The sequence below is a fragment of the Typopeltis vanoorti genome, chromosome 7 (genome assembly GCF_054136105.1).
Source record: "Typopeltis vanoorti isolate ZY-2024b chromosome 7, IOZ_Tvanoo_1.0, whole genome shotgun sequence".
Classification (NCBI taxonomy): domain Eukaryota; kingdom Metazoa; phylum Arthropoda; class Arachnida; order Uropygi; family Thelyphonidae; genus Typopeltis; species Typopeltis vanoorti.
The window spans coordinates 96,599,442-96,618,665 of record NC_143555.1 but is presented as its reverse complement, the minus strand read 5'-3'; the positions used below and the strand labels follow the sequence as shown (position 1 = coordinate 96,618,665).

At 34.2% G+C, this 19,224-nt stretch overlaps 1 protein-coding gene across 5 annotated transcripts in view; it reads left to right on the top strand.

The window, feature by feature from the left end:
* LOC150104886 (uncharacterized) overlaps positions 1-18,222 on the top strand; it is a 695,785-nt gene extending 677,563 nt beyond the window's left edge. For all 5 annotated transcript variants that reach the window (XM_090395398.1, XM_090395401.1, XM_090395397.1 and 2 more), the window contains one exon: positions 16,669-18,222. In XM_090395398.1, the coding sequence (XP_090251524.1) occupies positions 16,669-16,679 (11 nt within the window). In that variant the 3' untranslated portion in view covers positions 16,680-18,222. The remainder of the gene's footprint in view (positions 1-16,668) is intronic.
* Positions 18,223-19,224: the final 1,002 nt, after the last annotated feature.

The window sequence follows — 19,224 nt, the reverse complement described above, 5'->3', positions numbered from 1 at the left end:
TGAATAACAGAGGGGATAATGTACATCCTTATCTGACACAAAATGAACTGAAATAAAGATTAAGTATTGCTTGATATAATACCTCATTGACTCTATATAACTGTAGCATTTTGAATAGCTTTTCTCTTGGCACTTTGTCATATGCCTTTTCCAGATCTACAAAACTTAAATACAGATCCCTTGATTTCTCAACTATTTGTTGTAAAATGAAAATCTGATCCCAGCAGTCTTTCCTATTTGGCCTGAATCCAGCTTGTTCTTCACCAAACTTCCCTTCCACAATCCTTCTCAACTGTTTCTCAAGTATACTTGCATAAATCTTACCAGGGACGCTCAATAGAGTGTAATTCTCACATTCAGGTTTATTTTCCTTTTTATATACAGTATATATATGGGTACTATGAGATCTCTACTCCAATCATCTGGAATTTGTCCCTCTGTCCAGTCCTGAACTGTGCAACCACTGTAAGACTTATACCTCCATACTAGAGCATTTCTGTTCGAATATCATCTACTCCAGCTGCCTTTCCACATTTCAGGCTTTTGATTGCTTTTTCTACTTCAAGTATGGATAAGTCTTCCTGATTGCATGCCTCTTGAATGTTTATCATTGTGCTGTCACTGATTGTTTCATTTAGCAATTTTTTGAAGTAATTACTTCGACATCGAGAATATCTTTTTCTCCAGTTTTCATATCACCTTTGTCATCTCTAATTCTTTTTCCACAGCCTCCAGAATATATATCTTGCTGCCTTCCTAATATTTATTTTCTATGTTCTTACCAAAGTATTCCCATGACTTTTGTTTAGCTAATTTTACACAGTGTTTAGTTTGCTTACATTTATCTCTGTATTCTTTAAGAACACAAGCTGACTTATTTGTCAGGAACTTTTGATATGCTTTATTCTTTTTCTTCGCTGCCTCTCTGATTGAATCAATCAATGCTTTCTTCAGGGCTTGCCACTGAATCTCCAAGGTTTGGTTCTGTTCTCAAATGCTTTCATTATTTCCTAAATAATGTTTGTGTATTTTGGTCTAGAGTTCACATCTGATTGCTGCTCAGCTTTTATTCTAAGACTAAATGGTGATCACTTTCAATTTCAGATCCTCTGTACACTCTAGTGTCCTGCACTAGTAAGAAAAGATCACTATCATCAATAACATAGTCAATGATACTTTTCTTATTCCTTGCCTCTTCTCTCCATGTGAATTTGTGCACATTTTGGAACATTGTGTTAGTAATAACCACTCCATGTGCTGAACAGAAATCTAACAGGTACTTGTATTATTATTCAATTTGCTCTTTTCTCCAAATTATCCCAAAATATTTTTGTATATCTGGTAGCATTTCCTACTCTGCTGTTTAAATCTCCAGCAAGGACCAACTTTTCCTTTTTCATTTTGTCAGTTTCTTTCGCTAAAACCTCAAAAAAATTCCTCCACTTCTACCTTAGGAGAACCTTCCATGGGACAATAGGCACAAATAAGTCTCATTGTCAGGTTTTCCCATTTTGATATTTGCCCACTTTACCCTATTTGATATCGCCTTCCATTGAAGAAGATTATCCTCATATTTAGTGTTGAATACTATAGCTACTCCTTCTTTTCCCTGATTGTTACTGCCTGAATATAACATTTTGTATTTATTGCTTAGAAAGATCTCACCAGTTTTTGTCTTTTTTGTTTCAGCCAGCTCCATTTCTTTGCCATTCAGGCTTCTTATGTTGATAGTACCGATCTTGAATTCTGGTGATGTCGAGTTGGGATGTGTTTCAGGATTTGTTACAGTAGCTGACTTTTTGCTGTTTGCAATGGTTCCCTGGCAAAAACATTTGGGGCTTTGTTTAACCAGGCGATGCCCCAGCCAGCATGAAATTCTGTCATGTTGTGCCATTATTTTAGATTGTGGATTAAGCCAACAAGAATACAATTCATCATCAAATTCCTGCCATGTACCCTCAACGGGTGTGCAGGATATGATAGTACTACATGAAAAATTTACATCATTACTAACTTCTTATCTACAATTTTCCTCCAAATCACTCTGTTACCTCTCAAGACTCCAACATTATCATATCTTATATTTCTATCTTCTAAGACACTTTTTACCGTATCAATCCACTTGTATCTTGGTCTTCCTCTGGATCTCTTTCCTGCCAATTTGGCAGATAACACCCGTTTTGCTAATCTTTTCTCTGACATTCTGTTTAAGTGACCATACCACCTGAGATTAGCTCTGCTAATGCATTCCTGGATGCTGACAATGTCAATTTCTTTCCCGATATCCTTGTTTTTATATGATATTGCCATTGATGGCATCTGCTCATGCCTTTAATCTTTCTCATGATTCACATATCTGCGGTCTCTACTCTTTGGTCAAGTGTTTTACTTCTAACCTGGCTCTCAGATCCATAAGTTAACATTGGTTTGAACACTGTCTTGTATACAGCTAATTTAGTGTTCTGACTAATTTCTCTCTTATTCCATATAAATTTATTCAGTTGACTTCCTGCCATACCAGCTTTGTTGATTCTGTTGTCTTTTTCCGTATTTAATTTGCCATCTTCACTAAAAATTGTGCCTAAGTTGCTGAAATGTCTCACTTGTTCTATATGTTATCCATATAGAATAACATGTGAATGCTTTTGTCTGTTTTCATTGTGATTGTCTTATTATTGTTGACCTTCATACCATATCTATTACAGCAGTTTTTCAGTTTAGTTAGGTAATCTTGCAGACTTGTATTGGATTTATTTAAAAGTATAATACTGCCCACATAAAGGAAAAAGCTGACATTAACATCTCCAATTTTGATATCAGTTTAATACCACTTTCCTTCATGTTGTAATAGATTTCACGGTATGATATGAACACAGATGGATAAGAAAATAACTATTTATTAACTTAGAAGCTAATATTTCGCTGGTATTATATCCAGCATCTTCAGAGCACACAACACATAAGCCTATCACGCGTACCACTTTCCTTCATAATGTGATCAATATAGATCAGCGTTTCTCAACCTCTCTAAGCCCAAAGAACAGTAAAATGCCTAAAACAATTCTGCAGACCACTAAGTTACAGAGGTGTTGCTGGGGAGAGGGGGAATCCGTCCCTGGCAGCAACTTTTTTTTTTTTTTTTTTTTTTTTTTTTTTTTTTTTTTTTTTTTGGCGTTTATGAAATTTTGCTTTACTGTCTACAAAACAGCAACTGAGTGATGAAATAGACTCCGACAATGTGATCGACGATTTTGCAAACGGAAAAATAACATTTTAGAATGTTTGAATTTTAAAGTTTTACTTCAAAAATAAACATAGTGTTTTTAATTTATTTCCCTAAACGTCGTTTTCACTTTTCATAATTTTTTTAAAAAAACCTACGTAGAAATTACCAACATTTCGGAAAAACTGTGCCATTTATAACATAATAAATCTAAAAGCATGTTTTGAAAGATATGGCAACATAATTAATTAAATTGGAAGTAAATGATTAAAAGTGTATCATCATTGAACAAAGTTTTAATTTTTGTTAAACAAATAAGATGATATAATTATGTTACTACTTATTTTTAATGAGATGGTTGAGCTTCTCGGCCCTTGCAGAGTTGCTGGATATCTGGCTTGATATTGGTCAACTTCAGTTGAAGATCGGCACGCACACTAAGACGATTTCTGTATTTTGTTTTTATTTGAAGGAGCGATGAAAATCCTTTCTCACAAAGATAGGTTGTAGAAAACTGCGGGATGATTTTCAATGCTTCTTCGGATAATTCTGGAAATTCACTTCTCACTGAAGACGAGATCCAAAATCAAGCAAAACCAAGATCACGGAATTGCATTTTGAGCCCACTGTCACTTGAAAGCTCAGTTAACTTCCTTTTTCGATAACGAAAGGTCGTTCTCGTGACTGCAAGCCTGAAATGGATCGCGAACCCACAAAAATTTCTTATAAAAGTTATTCGGAAAATATGTTTCAAAATTCCATTTCAGATTTTTGAGGTGGTCACGAACCCTTTCCACAAACTCAGAATGAACAAAAATATCATTTTCCACTAAAAAGGATTCCAATGTTGGAAAAGGTGCAAATTGTCTGTGTTTTAGATAATTAATCCATAAAACCACTTTTTTCTCGAATGCCTTTATTTTGTCATAGGCATCAAGAACAGTTAAAACATTTCCCTGAAGGGAGAGATTTAGTTCATTTAATTTCGAAAAAATGTCTGAAAGATAAGATAGTGTTGATAACCATGCTTCGTCAACAAGGAGTGATGCAAAATCAAAATTACGTTCATTTACAAATAATAAAACTTCATGCCTTAATTGAAATAACCTTGTTAGTACTTTGCCCCTGGAAATCCGGTGAATTTCAGAATGAAGCAAAAATTGTGTATATTCACTGCCCATTTCATCGCAAAGTACTGAAAATAATCTGTTATTTAACGGTCGGGCTTTAATAAAATTAACTAGTTTGACAGCATTGTATAGCACAGTTTTAAATTCTTGTATCATTCTTTTGGAGGCTAATGCTTCCCTATGTATGAAACAATGCACACAATTCATATCCAGCACTACTTCTTTGACCTTAGAAACAACCCCACTATGTCTGCCTGTAAGAGCGCGAGCTCCATCCGAACAGAAGCCTATACATTTTTTCCCACTGGATCCCTTTGTTATTATGTAATTATTGAGAGAGTGAAATATTTCTTCTCCAGTTGTCGGGATGACAAAGTTCTACCAAACAGAATATCATCATAAATGTTGTCATCATGCGCATACCTTACGTAGCATATTAACTGCGCATCATCTGTAACATCAGTAGTCTCGTCTATTTGTAACGCATAATAAGGGCTTTTCTTAACTCTTTCGATTAACTGAGATTCTACATCACCTGCCATATCATTAATGCTGCGACCAACAGTGTCATTTGAAAGAGGAATCAAATCAACATCTTTTAGTAACTTATTGCCAAACATAGTTTTTACCACATCTTTTACAGCTGGAAGTAGTAAATTGTCCCCGATAGAATGAGGTTTCCCTGTTTTCGCTATGCGCAAACTTAAGAGATAGGATGCTTCCAGTACTTTGCTATTAATGGAACCCATGTCTGAAATTATATCTTTCCCATGATTTAATATCCCTAAGCATCGCTGTAAAAATTCAATTATCTTATTTTTTACATCACAGTGTTTAGTTTCTAAATGTTGTCGGAGTTTCGCAGGTTTTATGCACTCATTCGACTGACTGCCTCTGTTTGGTCTAAATCCAGCTTTTTCTTCAACAAGCTTTTCTTCCACAATCCTTCTGAACTGTTTCTCAAGTATACTTGCATAAGTCTTACCAGGAACACTCAGTAGAGTGTAATTCTGTAATAACCTCTGTTATTCTCACATTCAGTTTTTTTTCCCTTTTTATATATGGGTACTATGAGAGCTTTACTCTAATCATCTGGAATTCGTCCCTCTGTCTGGGCCTTCTGAACTATGCAGTGCAGCCACTGTAAGACTTTTATACCTCCATACTTCAGCATTTCTGGTTGAATATCATCTACTATTACATCCTTCAGGAATACATATCCATACTTGAAGTAGAAAAAGCCCTCAATGGCCTGAAATGTGGAAAGGCAGCAGGAGCTTTTCTTCCACAATTCTTCTCAACTGTTTCTCAAGTATACTTGCATAATTCTTACTAGGAAAACTCAGTAGAGAAATACCTCTGTAATTCTCGCATTCAGTTTTATTTCCCTTTTTATATATGGGTACTATGAGAGCTTTACTCTAATCATCCGGAATTCGTCCCTCTGTCCAGTCCTTCTGAACTATGCAGTGTAGCCACTATATGACTTTTATACCTCTATACTTGAGCATTTCTGATCAGAAATGCCATTGATGGCTTTTTCTACTTCTAGTATGGATATGTATTCCTGAAGGATGTGATAGTGCCTGTTGAGTGTTTTTTACCACTGTGCTATCACTGCTTGTTTCATTTAGCAATTTTTCGAAGTAATTACTCCATTTTTCAAGGATATCTTTTTCTCCAGTTTTCATGTAACCATTATCATCTCTAATTCCTTTTACAGCACTCATTCTTCCATTTCTGAGCTTCTTCAACAATGCAGCATATCTTGCCACCTTCTTTATATTTATTTTCGATGTTCTTACCAAAGTCTTCCCATGACTTTTGTTTAGCTTTCTTACATTTGTCTCTGTATTCTCTAAGAGCACCAGCTGACTTATTTTCCAGGAACTTTTGATATGCTTTCTTCTTTTTCTTCACTGCCTCTTTAACTTTCTGTGTCCACCATGGAGTTCTGATTTTTCTATTCTTGCAGCAACCTCACCACATGCCTCTCTTGCTGAATCAATCAATGTTTTCTTCAGGGCTTACCACTGAATCTCTAAGGTTTGGTTCCTGTTCTCAAACTCTTTCATTTTTTCTGGAATAATGCTTGTGTATTTTAATTTACAGTTCATATCTGAGAGCTGCTCAACTTTTATTCGCTTTAAAACTTTCTTATATGTTCTTCTTTTCAATATGAAATTCAATTTTATCCTGCTCAAGACTAAATAGTGATCACTTCCAATTTCAAATCCTCTGTACACTCTGGTGATCTGCACTAGGTAGAAAACATCACTATCAACAATAACATAGATTAGCCTCGTATTTAGTGTTGAATACTATGGCTACTCTTTTTCCTTGATTGGTATTGCCTGAATATAACATTTTGTATTTATTGCTCAGAAAAATCTCACCAGTTTTTGCCTTTTTTGTTTCAGTTATCCCCATTATGTCGATCTGGTATTATCTAATTCCTCAGCTAGTTCTGTTTCTTTGCCATGCAGGCTTCTTATGTTGGTAGTACTGATCTTGAGCTCTGGTGATGTTGAGTTCAGGTGTGTTTTAAGATTTGTTCCGGTAGCTGACTTTTCGCTGTTTGCCCTGGTTCCCTGGTGAAAAGAGTGGGGGGGGGGGGGTGGCCTTGTTTAACCGCGTGAAGCCCCAGCCGGCATGTTTTGTATTTTGGTTTAAGCCAATAAGAATCCAATCTGGGTTAGCTAAATCCCAAATTGCCAGCCCATCCTTGTTTGTTCAGTATCCAGGTAGATACATAACAGGGTGCACTACAAGAAGGTGAGTATTGGACATTAGGGCTGAAGTCCTGGTCACTTCTCTGCTATGTGGAGGTTCCCTCTCAGTTATACAGATTTGACCCTTTAGCACCCTGTTTATTAAATACAGGTTACAAAATTTACAATAAAATACTGAATATAGAACTTAGAAATATTACAAGCAATCTACTCTCCGAAGAACAAAATGGTTTTAGGCATTGAAGATCATGTATAGATAATATTTATGTGCTAAAACAAATTATTGAAAAAAGATGAGGATTTAATTTAGTGACTCATGTGGCCTTTATAGATTACGAGAAAACCTTTGATAAAATACACAGAGGAAAACTATGGAATGTAATGAAAAAACAAGAATATCCATTACATTTGGTACAAGCTATACAAAAAATTTTTATAAAGATACAAAAATACAGTTACAATTAGGTAATAAATTAACAGAAGAGATTGAAATAAAGCAGGGCATCAGACAGGGATGCAGCTTATCTCCAACTCTATTCAGTATATATATTGATCAGATCATAAAAATATGGAAAGCAACAATAAAACAAGGTATCCACTTAACCAGAAGAACTGTTATCAATATAATGCTGTGTGCAGATGATCAGATTATATTACAAGACAATGAAGATGACCTTCAAAAATCAGTTTATGAATTAAACAAAATAAGCCAACAATACAGTTTAAAAATTTCACAAAAGAAAACAAAAGTCATGTCATTTAAAGGTCGGAATCATGTTGATCAAGAATAGAATAGATGACACAGTTTAATTATTTAGGCTGCATGATAACATATCTAAAAAATAAAGATATAGATGAAAAAATAAAATTCCAGAAAATCTGTGGAACAATTAAAACGGCACTGAATAAAAAATCAAGACGAGAAGCTCAACTAAAATTTTGTTAAGTAATGACCACTCCCACTCTGTTATGTGATTCAGAAACAGATGGTTAAAAAGAAAGATGAAAGTAAAATACAAGCTGCAGAGATTCGATTTTTAAGAAACAATTATAAAGTATGCACAAAAGTGGACCATATAAGAAATGAAGACAGACAATAACTAGATATTTATAACATAAATGAAAAGATCAAGGAATATAGAGAGAAATGGAAAGTACATCTATTTAGGATATAAAGATATTGGCTACCAAAAGAGGTGGATACATATAGATCAAAGGGAAAAAGAGAGAAAGAGGAAGACCAGCAAAATGGCAAGACCAGTGAATCCAGAACAGGCAGATGCCTAATCCTTGAAGAGAAGAAGTAGTAGTAGTAATTTATTATTATTATTGTTGGTGATTTGGTGTAGACTGTTTGAAGAAAAAAAAAAACTACATGTCATGCAAAATAGTAAAGAAGTCTGCTATAGAACCAGAATGGTGGAATCCATATTGATGATCGCTAATTATCTTTGTAGCCAAGCGGTAAAGAAGCTAGTTGTTATTGACTTTATTCATCACTTTCAAGCGTATTGAGATGGTGCAATGCAAGGTGTCAACACTTTTATCTTCTTTTTTCAGGAACAGACTAGATAAAGGCTTTCATTGTGTAGAATTTATGAATACAAAAACACACATTAGAGCAATTACTATACTTACAATTAAGAAAATATGAATACGACACAAGTTACATGGCATCACACAGAAGTAAGATAATTCTAATTGCTATGTTAATCATTTACATTAGCCTGACTTCTGGTGGAGGGGGGGAACTAATTAAGCCAAAAAAATACTAATTAACCAAGTCTCTGCACTGTACCAAAACCTCGTTTGAAAGAAAATTCAAGGAAACTTGTAAGATGCTGATCCATCTTTCTAGGTACATTTTATGTAAAAATAAAGAAAAACTAATAGCGAAGTTCCAAAGCCTGAACAAGAATGCAACACACAATCCAGGCTCAGAGGAGCAGCCAATCACAAACAAGCAAAGTGAAGAGCAACCAACCACCAATGGACCACAGCCAACCTTAATGATGCTGTTCTGCTTCTACAAAAAAAGGCTTAAACTACACTATTGCACCATGATCAGTCAACAAATTAGACTTCATATACCATAAAGTGGTCTAAAATCAGTATAATAAAATATGGACAGAAACATCCAGTATACCGAATTATAATAAACAGCTAAGTTCCAATTTAGCCAAAGTAGAAAAATTAGCCCTTAAATCTCTAAGAAATAACAAAGACATTATTATTATTACCTTGGCAGACAAAGAAAATGCTATCATCCTTCTTGATCTGACAACTTACCTTGAAAAAAATGAACCAATTTGTATCTGACCACAATACATACCAATTGGTAAATTACAATCCTACGAACTAAATTAAAAATCTATTACTGCATTATGCCTGAACTTCCAGAATATATAGCCTTCCAAAAATACACAAAACAAACACAACCGATAATTGAAGAAATCGAGAGCCCAATTATCATTTACTAAGAAACTAGCGGCTACACTCAAGGAGTTTGCAGGTAATTTCCCCCTCCTCATAAAAATATGACAAAACTTCATAAACAAAATTAAAAACATCACACTCAACAACAAAGAGTTATTAGCTTTGATGTAACTGCCCTTTTCATGAATGCCCAGTCAATGATACAATTCCTCCCATACAGAACAATTTTCCACCCAATATTGCAGCCTTCTTTGTCCATGTACCTTGCTCCAGATATTTCATATGGCAAAATAATTTCCAACTGCAAAAAGAAGAAGGGCTCACCCACCTATACCTAACTTTTATATGGAAGACTTCAAGTGACAAGCTTTAGATTCAGCAAGTCTAAAGTCCAAAGTTTGGCTTTAGACTTGCTGAAGATATGCTGACAATATATTTATATATCGAAAATAGATAGAACACTACATAAATACAATATTAAGGCAACTTTCAAATCTCCTGCAAAATTAAAGTACAGGTGTCCCTTGCTTAATGTGGGATTTGATTAACGCAGCGAAATTAATTGCGCCGATTCCTTTATATTCGCGGCAAGAATTTTAATTAACGCACCTTTAAATTTACTGCGCAGAAACATGCAAGCCTCGAGGAGTGCTTCCTGACCAAGAGAAAGAAAGTCGTGAACATTATGATGTCATTCCTCCCATTAAGAGTGGGTGTATTACAAGCTCCAATTGTTCTGCTGTATTTAAAAAATACAGCAGAACTTTGCTTTTAGATAACGCAATTGGTCATTCAAATTCTCTTAATGATCTGTGTGAGAATGTTAGTTTTATTTTTTCCACCAAATATATCATTGCTACAACTCATGGACATGGGCATCATTGCAACTTTCAAAACCTATTTTCTTAAAAAGACATTCTCAAAGGCAGTAGAAACAACAACGGGAGAAAATGCAATTACGCTCCAAGTATTTTGGAAAAATTTTAACATTAAATACTCAATTGAAACCATTCATGACTCATGGGAGCAAGTGTCTTCTAGCTGCATGAGAGCTGTTTGGAAAAAACCTTTTGCCAGAATGTGCTAATGACTTAGGTGGTTTTCAAAATCTTGTGAACAACGTGGTTGAAGAAGTCATTGCAATTGTGAAGACCTTGGTTTTGACGGTGTTAATGCAGAAGATGTTAAATAATTATTGGATTCAAATTCAAAAGATTTCATTGACAATGACTTCTTGAAATTGAAACAACAACAACACACATATGAAGACAACGAACAAATGGAATGTGAAGATGAGGTTCCAGAGGAGATAACAATCAAAGAACTGGATGGAATATTTCGCAGTTTAGAATCGCTTAAGCAGCAAGTAATGGATATGGATCCAGATGTTAATCGAAGAATGTTTGTTTGCCGAATGTCGTGACGTTCTATTTTCATGTTGTGTTCTAATCTGCCATCTTGTTTCAAGTCACTCTTATTAATAAAACAACTAATTTGCAAATTGATCACCGATCCAAAAGTAGGGAAATTTATAATTATACTGCGCCACCCTATTTTTAGATTAGTCTATATAAAACAGTAGGATCAATTCTTAATTAAGTTAGCATTTAGGCCGAATTATTTACTATTCTACTTGGGGCACCCGCAAGATTCGAATTTTTTATGAACGGTGCAATAAAAGGGAATTCAGGCAAACACAATATTTAGATTAACAAAATAAAACATTTAATATATGATATATAACAAATACAAGAATTCTACTTTTAAATGGAACAATACAAATAACTTAATACATCTTGCTAAGTCACTCATTCCAATTCAATGTTCTAAACTTTAACATACAATTCACAGCTTCAAAATTACAAGCTTTCTTAACTCAAGTTAATAAAACAAAACTTCTCATTTGATCAGTCTGCACATATCTATCAGTTGTACTTAATGTTTAAATTCACAGCAGGCACTAATCAAGGTAGACAATATTCCAAGTAATCTTATTTCGGACCTTGAACTTCGAAGATACGTTATAGTTAATGTTAGAATAAACAAACATGTATGACTACTCTTACCAGATACAATCTTCAATACATCAATTTATTGTGAGCACACTTATGAATTAACTTATTTAATCTAGTGGAACACATTAAATAAAATTCTCCAACGCTTTAACTGAACTACTGTTAATCGCGCTTCACTACTCTAAACAACAGCAATAAGGCACTGATATTTTTCCTTGTTTACTTTTCTCCAACTAGTTAAATTCATTATAATTCTTCTCAGGGTAACATAGAATTAAGACGTAATCCTAGACTAACTGGAACTAATCAGAATTTCCCATTGAATGTCCAGTTCTTTATTTATCCGATTACGACATCAATTTTCCTACAACAACAGCTGATTTCACTTGCAGCTGAGTATATGATTCACTACGTTTTTGCTCACTTCAAACACTCTTCTCATGAATTTCTGCCCTAAAGAATTTATAATTTTCTTTCACTTTTTTGCTTGTATCCTACCTTCCTTCAGGCTCCGCAAAACTCCCCCATTTTCTCTCTAATAAATTTCTTATTCTCTTCTTTCTCCTTTTTGTTCCAAGGTCACGCACTCTTCGACTCGTGCTTGTTTATTTCATGCATCTCCATGACAACGCATGAACGCAAACATTTCGCTAATGTAATACACGCTTTACTACTACATGAGTGATTACATAACGTTAAATTTTCACAAATAAGAATAAACAGAATATTTGAGCTACTGCATAACTCTAAACTTCTGTAACAGAAATAAATAGAGAATATTTACATTTCAATTAATACGCAGTTAAAATTATCAAGTACAAATTCTATAATATTAACATAGTAATAAATAAAATAACTTAATAATATTTAACACAGTATTTTCATTATTAATACATATATCTTTGATTAATTAATTTAATATTAGACAAAATTAAGGTAGTTATATGAATATTTAATTGTAAAATAAGTGATTTACATTAAATAATATTTACAAGTTTTGCCTATGTGATGGAAGATCATGTTGGATTCTGAAAAATAATAAGAACTGGATGGAATATTTCGCAGTTTAGAATCGTTTAAGCAGCAAGTAATGGATATGGATCCAGATGTTAATCGAAGAATGTTTGTTTGCCGAAGTTTAGAGACTCATTTTGCTTGTTATCGTAGAATTTATGCTGATAAGAAAAAAACTAAAACTGTTCAAATGACTCTTGATAACTTTTTTTGATAAAAAATTGCAGTAACTAATGTAGGTACAAGCATTTATTAAACATTTACTTTGTATTCATTTTTTATCTTTCCTAAAAGAGTACCATATAAAACGAATTATTAATAGACTAATCAATCATGGACGAATTGTAATTTTTACCATTGATTATTATATTTATTTAACGAGATTTTGATGTATGCGGTAACATCGAGGGATTAATTAATCGCATTAATCAAGGGATACCTGTATACCCAGTTCATCCAAAGACCCCTTCCTTACCTTGCCCACCAGGTAAAATCTAGTGCACCTGCAACTTACCCTACATAGGAAACCAGAGCATACCATTCCAACATGAAAAGGCAAACACAAACGCCAGATTAAATTTATTAACTATGGTAAAACAGACCTGTTCAGACCAGGCACTCCAAACACATTACAGAATTAACTGGATAAAGCACCAAGTCCATACCAAAACCTGATTTAAATGAAAATTCCTGGAAGCTTGTGAGATGCTGATTCATCATCCTAATCTCAACAAGAATGATAGATTAATAATTTCAAGAATCTGGAAGCTCCATCTGCAACCTATATAGCAGCTACTTTAGACCATGATGCAGAACCCCAACACAAAAACCTTATGATAACAGGACTGTAGAGATATATCTTTAAAATTATGTTTAGGTAATATTACCATGCTACCATCAGGATGTGAATGAGATGGAAATAAGGAGATGCAAGAGTTGTGTCCCAACAGCCTTAGCGAGAGACTTAGAAGGCTCAACTGCAACTTGAGAAGAAGGCAAACTTATTGCATTCAGCCCTCACAAAGTCTGCTTAATTTTCTTACACTTGTTTCAGACAGCAGTGTAGGCTGAGTGAGAAGCTAGAGTGTTTGACTTCAGCCATTGAATATATGCTATATTTTTATCATCAAGTACACTTTTTTTTTAATAGAGAATCAGAGATTGAAAAGAGTTAGGGGCTTTGTAGTGAAGAGGAGAATGAAAGTCCTCATTTTCAGTAAGGAATATTTCAGTTGTTTCGTTAGAGAAGGTATTTAGAGTAAGAGAGCAGAAACACTTATCAGACCTTGATAAGTGGACATAGAAATCCCTGAGGTCATCCTACTTAGCACTGTTGTAATGCAATAAGGCATCACTCTAATATTAATTTAGATGAGATCAATATATGAAAAGAGAGACTTGATTATAATTGAAGTTGAAGAGAGCTGGTTAAGAAAATGTATTGGTAGATTAACTGTGTGTTGGATCATGACCGATAACAAATGATTCATCTTTCCTTCTGGCTTGATCTGCAAAGTAAGAGATTAGTAGCCAGTTTGTGTTATTGAACATTAAAATCTGATAGGAAAATATTCTCACAGTTTGGGTAATTGGACTGTATGAAATCAACTTTTAGAGATAAATAGTCAGAGCACAGCATGGTTGTCTGAATTAGGAGAATGGTAAAATCAGCAAATGAAAGCTATAGAGTAAGACAGTTAAATGCACTCGGGATTTAATCTTGGGGGGTGGGGATGAGTTGAGTAGATGATTTGAGAATACACATTGCATTCGAGCTATGACTGAGCATTTGCAATGATCGCCAACAATACATGATACCCATGATCTCCTCTAGCCCGGCTCGAGCAGACAAAGTAGCGTTTGGTTGCCAGAGCACTAGTTCGTTCGCCTTGTGTTCACAGCAGCCATGATTCCCGAGAGCTATAGGGTATTCCCACCTTATGTGATTGCTAATTCATAAGTAGTATAGAAATAGAAGACACAACACAACATAAATAAAAAAAAAATGAATTTTAATTAGGAAAAGATTTTTGGAAAATTTTCTAGTGTTATTTTCTTTTGGTGGTGGTGGAGCAGGCCCATTCCCCCCCCACCCCACCCCCCATTCATGGATGTACCACTGGAGTAAGGTAAGGAAATCTTAAACCAGAGCAGATTTCATTGTGAAAAGCTGAGATTTCATAACCTTTGGCAAGGAATGTATAATTTAACAAAAGCGCATTTCTCTTCTTTTTTTTTTACAGAAAGCATCATTCAAATTGTAGTAAGGATAGCAGAAATGAGTTGTAGTCATGGAAGACACTGTCATATATATATTACTCCCATACACAAAAAGCAGAAGAGCCTATAGCAAATAAATGCTGTATGTGCAGAGTCAGGAGTAAAGTAATTTGTTGATGTATTATTATTATTATTACGGGCAACTCCAAGGAGTCCTTAATTCATCAAGGGAGGCCCTAAACGTTATGTCAAAAACTATCCAACATTTGGCCAGTATCTATCATACTTTGTTTTGAACTCATTCACGGTCATGGCACTCACAACGGACTCTGGCTACCTATTCCACTCATTTACTACTCTCCAAGCAAAAAAACCCTAATTCTAATACCTTTACTAACTACATTCTTACTCAGTTTCCATGGATGGTCCCTAGTTCTCTCACCACCAGACCTGTTCTGAAAAAATCCTCTGAATTAATCTTGTAAAAACCTCTCAGTAATCTATATGTCTCAATCATATCACTCCTTTTCTGCCTATCGACCAATTTCTGTAACTCACAAATTTCCACCTGTTCTCGTAAGGTGTTTATTCCATAGACCTGCTACTGTCTTGGTCACTCGCCTCTGAATCTTCTCTACCTCCTCATCTTCACCAAGAAACCCCAGGAGCATATATCTGCATGCAATAGTCTAGGTGGGGATCTTATCAAGGCTCAGTAAAGAAGAAAAATAACCTCCTTGTCTCTGCTCATCAGGTATTCTTCAGTACCCAAGTAATCTGATGAGCTGCTTTAGTCACTTTTGTATGTGCCTCTAAACTTTTAACTCCCTATCCACTAACACTCCCAAGTCTGGCTTCATCAATTTCCTGGAGTACAGCTCCACCAATGTGGTATGCAGCTGGTAATCTTTCACCCCAAAATGCATAACCTTACACTTTGCCACATTAAACTGACATCCAATTTCCTTTGCCCAGTCTGCCAATCTATCCAAATTATCCTGCAAAATTTTGACTTTTTTTTTTTTTTTTTAAAGATGAAAGACAGGCGTTTGCATCTGTTTTGTGTAATGAAGTCTCATATAAAATGGCAGTACTTTTCATGTTTCCAGCAAGAAAAGTCCTTATTCTTTGCATCTTAGAAGCAATTCAAGCAAATTCCAACCACAGAGTACCATTTGACTGAGTTATGGAGGCCCACTTGCATAGTGCAGTGCAATACCAAATGGCTTTGGTATTGCATTACTTAAAATACGAAACTGTGCATAACAATCCGTATATTCACTTTTTTTTAACTAGTGGTTCTCAGTGGATTTGGAATTACAAATCCCCTCTTTGAACGATGTATTTTACAATAAGTAAACTCTTCGTTGTTATGTAAGTACTGATGGGGGAGGTAAGCATTAAAAACACTTCATTGCATCACAAGATAGCTCTTCAGTGAAAGGATAATAAACATCCATTATTGTTTAATAGCTGTATGGTAAAATAGTTTGCCTTTGAAAAGTTTCAAAAGTATATATTGTTTTGCTGTTTAGCTAAGATAAAAAAAACAATAATGGAGCCAAAATAAAGCTTTTTTTAGGCTCTTTTCTTCAATACTATTTTTATATTGTATTTTAACATTTTTAATGCATCAAATTCTTTACAAATAATAAAAACAGGTATTTTTCTTCATTTCCTGAATTTGCACACTTTTTTCTCCCCAATGTTAATTCACCGTGCATAGTATTTATATGAAAAATATATTTGAAAACAATACATAAACCATAAAATGCTTTAATATTATGACTTCTGTAATAACAGCTACTACAGTTAAATTAACTGTAATATAGTGTTATTCCATATTAACTTTGTATGTTATTGCATTATGGATTTAATTATTTTTTCTTTTCCTTCAGCTACATTTTGATGCTACATTTTGACATAATTTGGAGTAAAGTCTTTTAATGTGCCACAAGATGGATTTTGTAAAACCAATTACCAAACTCGTTTTCTTTGTAATATCTATAGCTACAGTAAATTTGGAAGCTGCTAAATATCTCAGAGGATACTGTTGCTCTTCAATACCGTTATAACAGTAAGGAAAGTAGCACTAGCTAGCGAAAAAAAATTAAATTACTTACTGATAAAATTAGATTTGTATTTTACTATAAACATGGGGATTTGATATTTTAAGAGTTTTCTTTTATACACTTGTTTGTTTAGTGTGTTTATTGTAACTTATTGTTATAATTACTTTCCTTACTGATAGTTGATTTTATTTTCATTGCATTTTTATTATTATACAGATTTAGGTTGGAGTTAAGAATCTTGTTACAAAATGTGTTCTGTAACATTATAAAATATTGATAGAAAATATATTATGATTTCTTTTTCTTTCTCAGAATAAAATTTTATCCTTCTGTCATGCAAGTGCCGATCCAACTGGTAATAATTACCAGGTTCTGTTCTGATTCAAAACATTTTAATACTGTTGAAATATATTGTTGTGTAGGTGTAGTTGAGAGTAAAGAAAAACAAAACTGTACACCATGAAGTTATTTATAATGTTACCATTTCCATAATTGAAACATGTAAATATTTTATCTAGTGTCATTTGTGTCAGTGTACCTCCACTGTTTCATTTTGAATGATATTAAGATACTCCAGATATTGGTTAAATATCAGTGTGTTTTTATGATAGACATTGTTAAACTGGACTGAGAGAATTTAAACATATCTATTAAATAGGTGCTATGTAAAAATAAAGGGAAAGGAAAAAGGATTTAAAAAAAAAAAAGATTATAACAGTTAACATAGTTTCTTTTTTCAGGCTGGTAGAACTTGTCTTTCTCCTTCACTGTGTGTGTGTGTGTGTGTGTGTGTGTGTGTGTGTGTGTGTGTGTGTGTGTGTGTGTGTGTGTGTGTGTGTGTGTGTGTGTGTGTGTGATTATCAGTTCATATTTGAAGTGAAAAATAAAATCTTTTGAGGAAAAATAAATTTCCTCAAAAATTCATGCTTAAAAAGGCCGAAATCATATGTTTGTTTCTAATCATATGTTTCATCATAGTATTTGCTTTATGCATCAGTTTTGGAACAAGATTGTACTCCAACCTCATGTTGTGTAGTGTAAATCAACACTACTCTGAATTTTGAAGGGAAAAAAAAACAATAATAAGCTACATTGTGTGATTTATTTCAACCTTTAAATTCACTGAAAACTAAAATATTGTTGTGGATAAACATTTTGAATATATGTACTCACAGGCATTCATACACACATACACAATATATAATACAAAAGTTTTATAAAAATTTGCTCCTACTAAATTAGCAACAGCTCATGCTTTAAAACTTATTCAGTTAGGATTAATTTTCCAAATTTTCTGCTGACTTGTAAATTAATAAAAATAAAAACATAATTAAGCTGTATAATATATTTGAAATGCATCAATAATAAATTTTAACGTTATGTTGGTTGTTATATAGGAATAACTAAGTGTAAACAGATGCTGATGAGAGCTCTGGCTTGATTAAGAATACATATATTAATTATTTTTCTACTTTATATATATGTTACTGGTCAGTAAGTTAGGTGTGTGCTCACTTTCACTTCTGATTGCCATTTCCTATACATTTGTATCCTTCAGCTTTGAAATTTTAAGTGCATCGATGCCAGTACAATGAGCAAACTACACGTAAACATAATAGAACCACTTTTTTTTTGTGAGGAAGAGGTAGTTGAAATAGTTTAGTATGTATTGTTGTGGGTTCAGATTTGTATATCAATATAGTAACAGTTGTAAAGAAATATTTCTTTCCAATATGTGATGTGTGTGTGTACATGCATGCACACACTCTCTCTCTCTCCCTCCCTCCCTCCCTCCCTCCCTCCCTCCCCTTGGAAGGAAGTCAATGGACATCCCATGGGCAAAATGCATCATGCCATGGCACGAGTCACATGTTTGTAGCCAGTATAAATTGGAGGAATATGATGCTTCCAAGTCAGCACAACTGTGTCTGGGTGAAATGGCTGTGAAAAGGGAGCTGATGGAGTTTGAAAGAGACATTGTGGTTATAGGATGCCATGTTGTAGGCCTATTTGTTTGGCAAATTGGGCCATCCTAGGTCAACAATTAGTGACACCATACTGAGATGGAAGTGCAGGAGTCAACTGCAAGTACTACTCCCCAGTGGACGACCCACAACACTCACTAAATATGACTGTAGGCTGATACGAAGGATAATATTTAAAAACTGCCATTTGTCAACCAACACGTTGAATGTGAAGTTCTGGGCATCAACTGATCGGCACACTAATTGTCTTCAGTGGTGCAAAGTGTGTGTACAGTAGGACATTGAAGCTTGGAAAACTGTGTTATGGAGCAACAAATCATGCTACACCTTATATCAAGCAGATGAACTAATGTAGATGTGGGAGATGCCTAGTGAACGTCTCTTACCAGAAGGCATA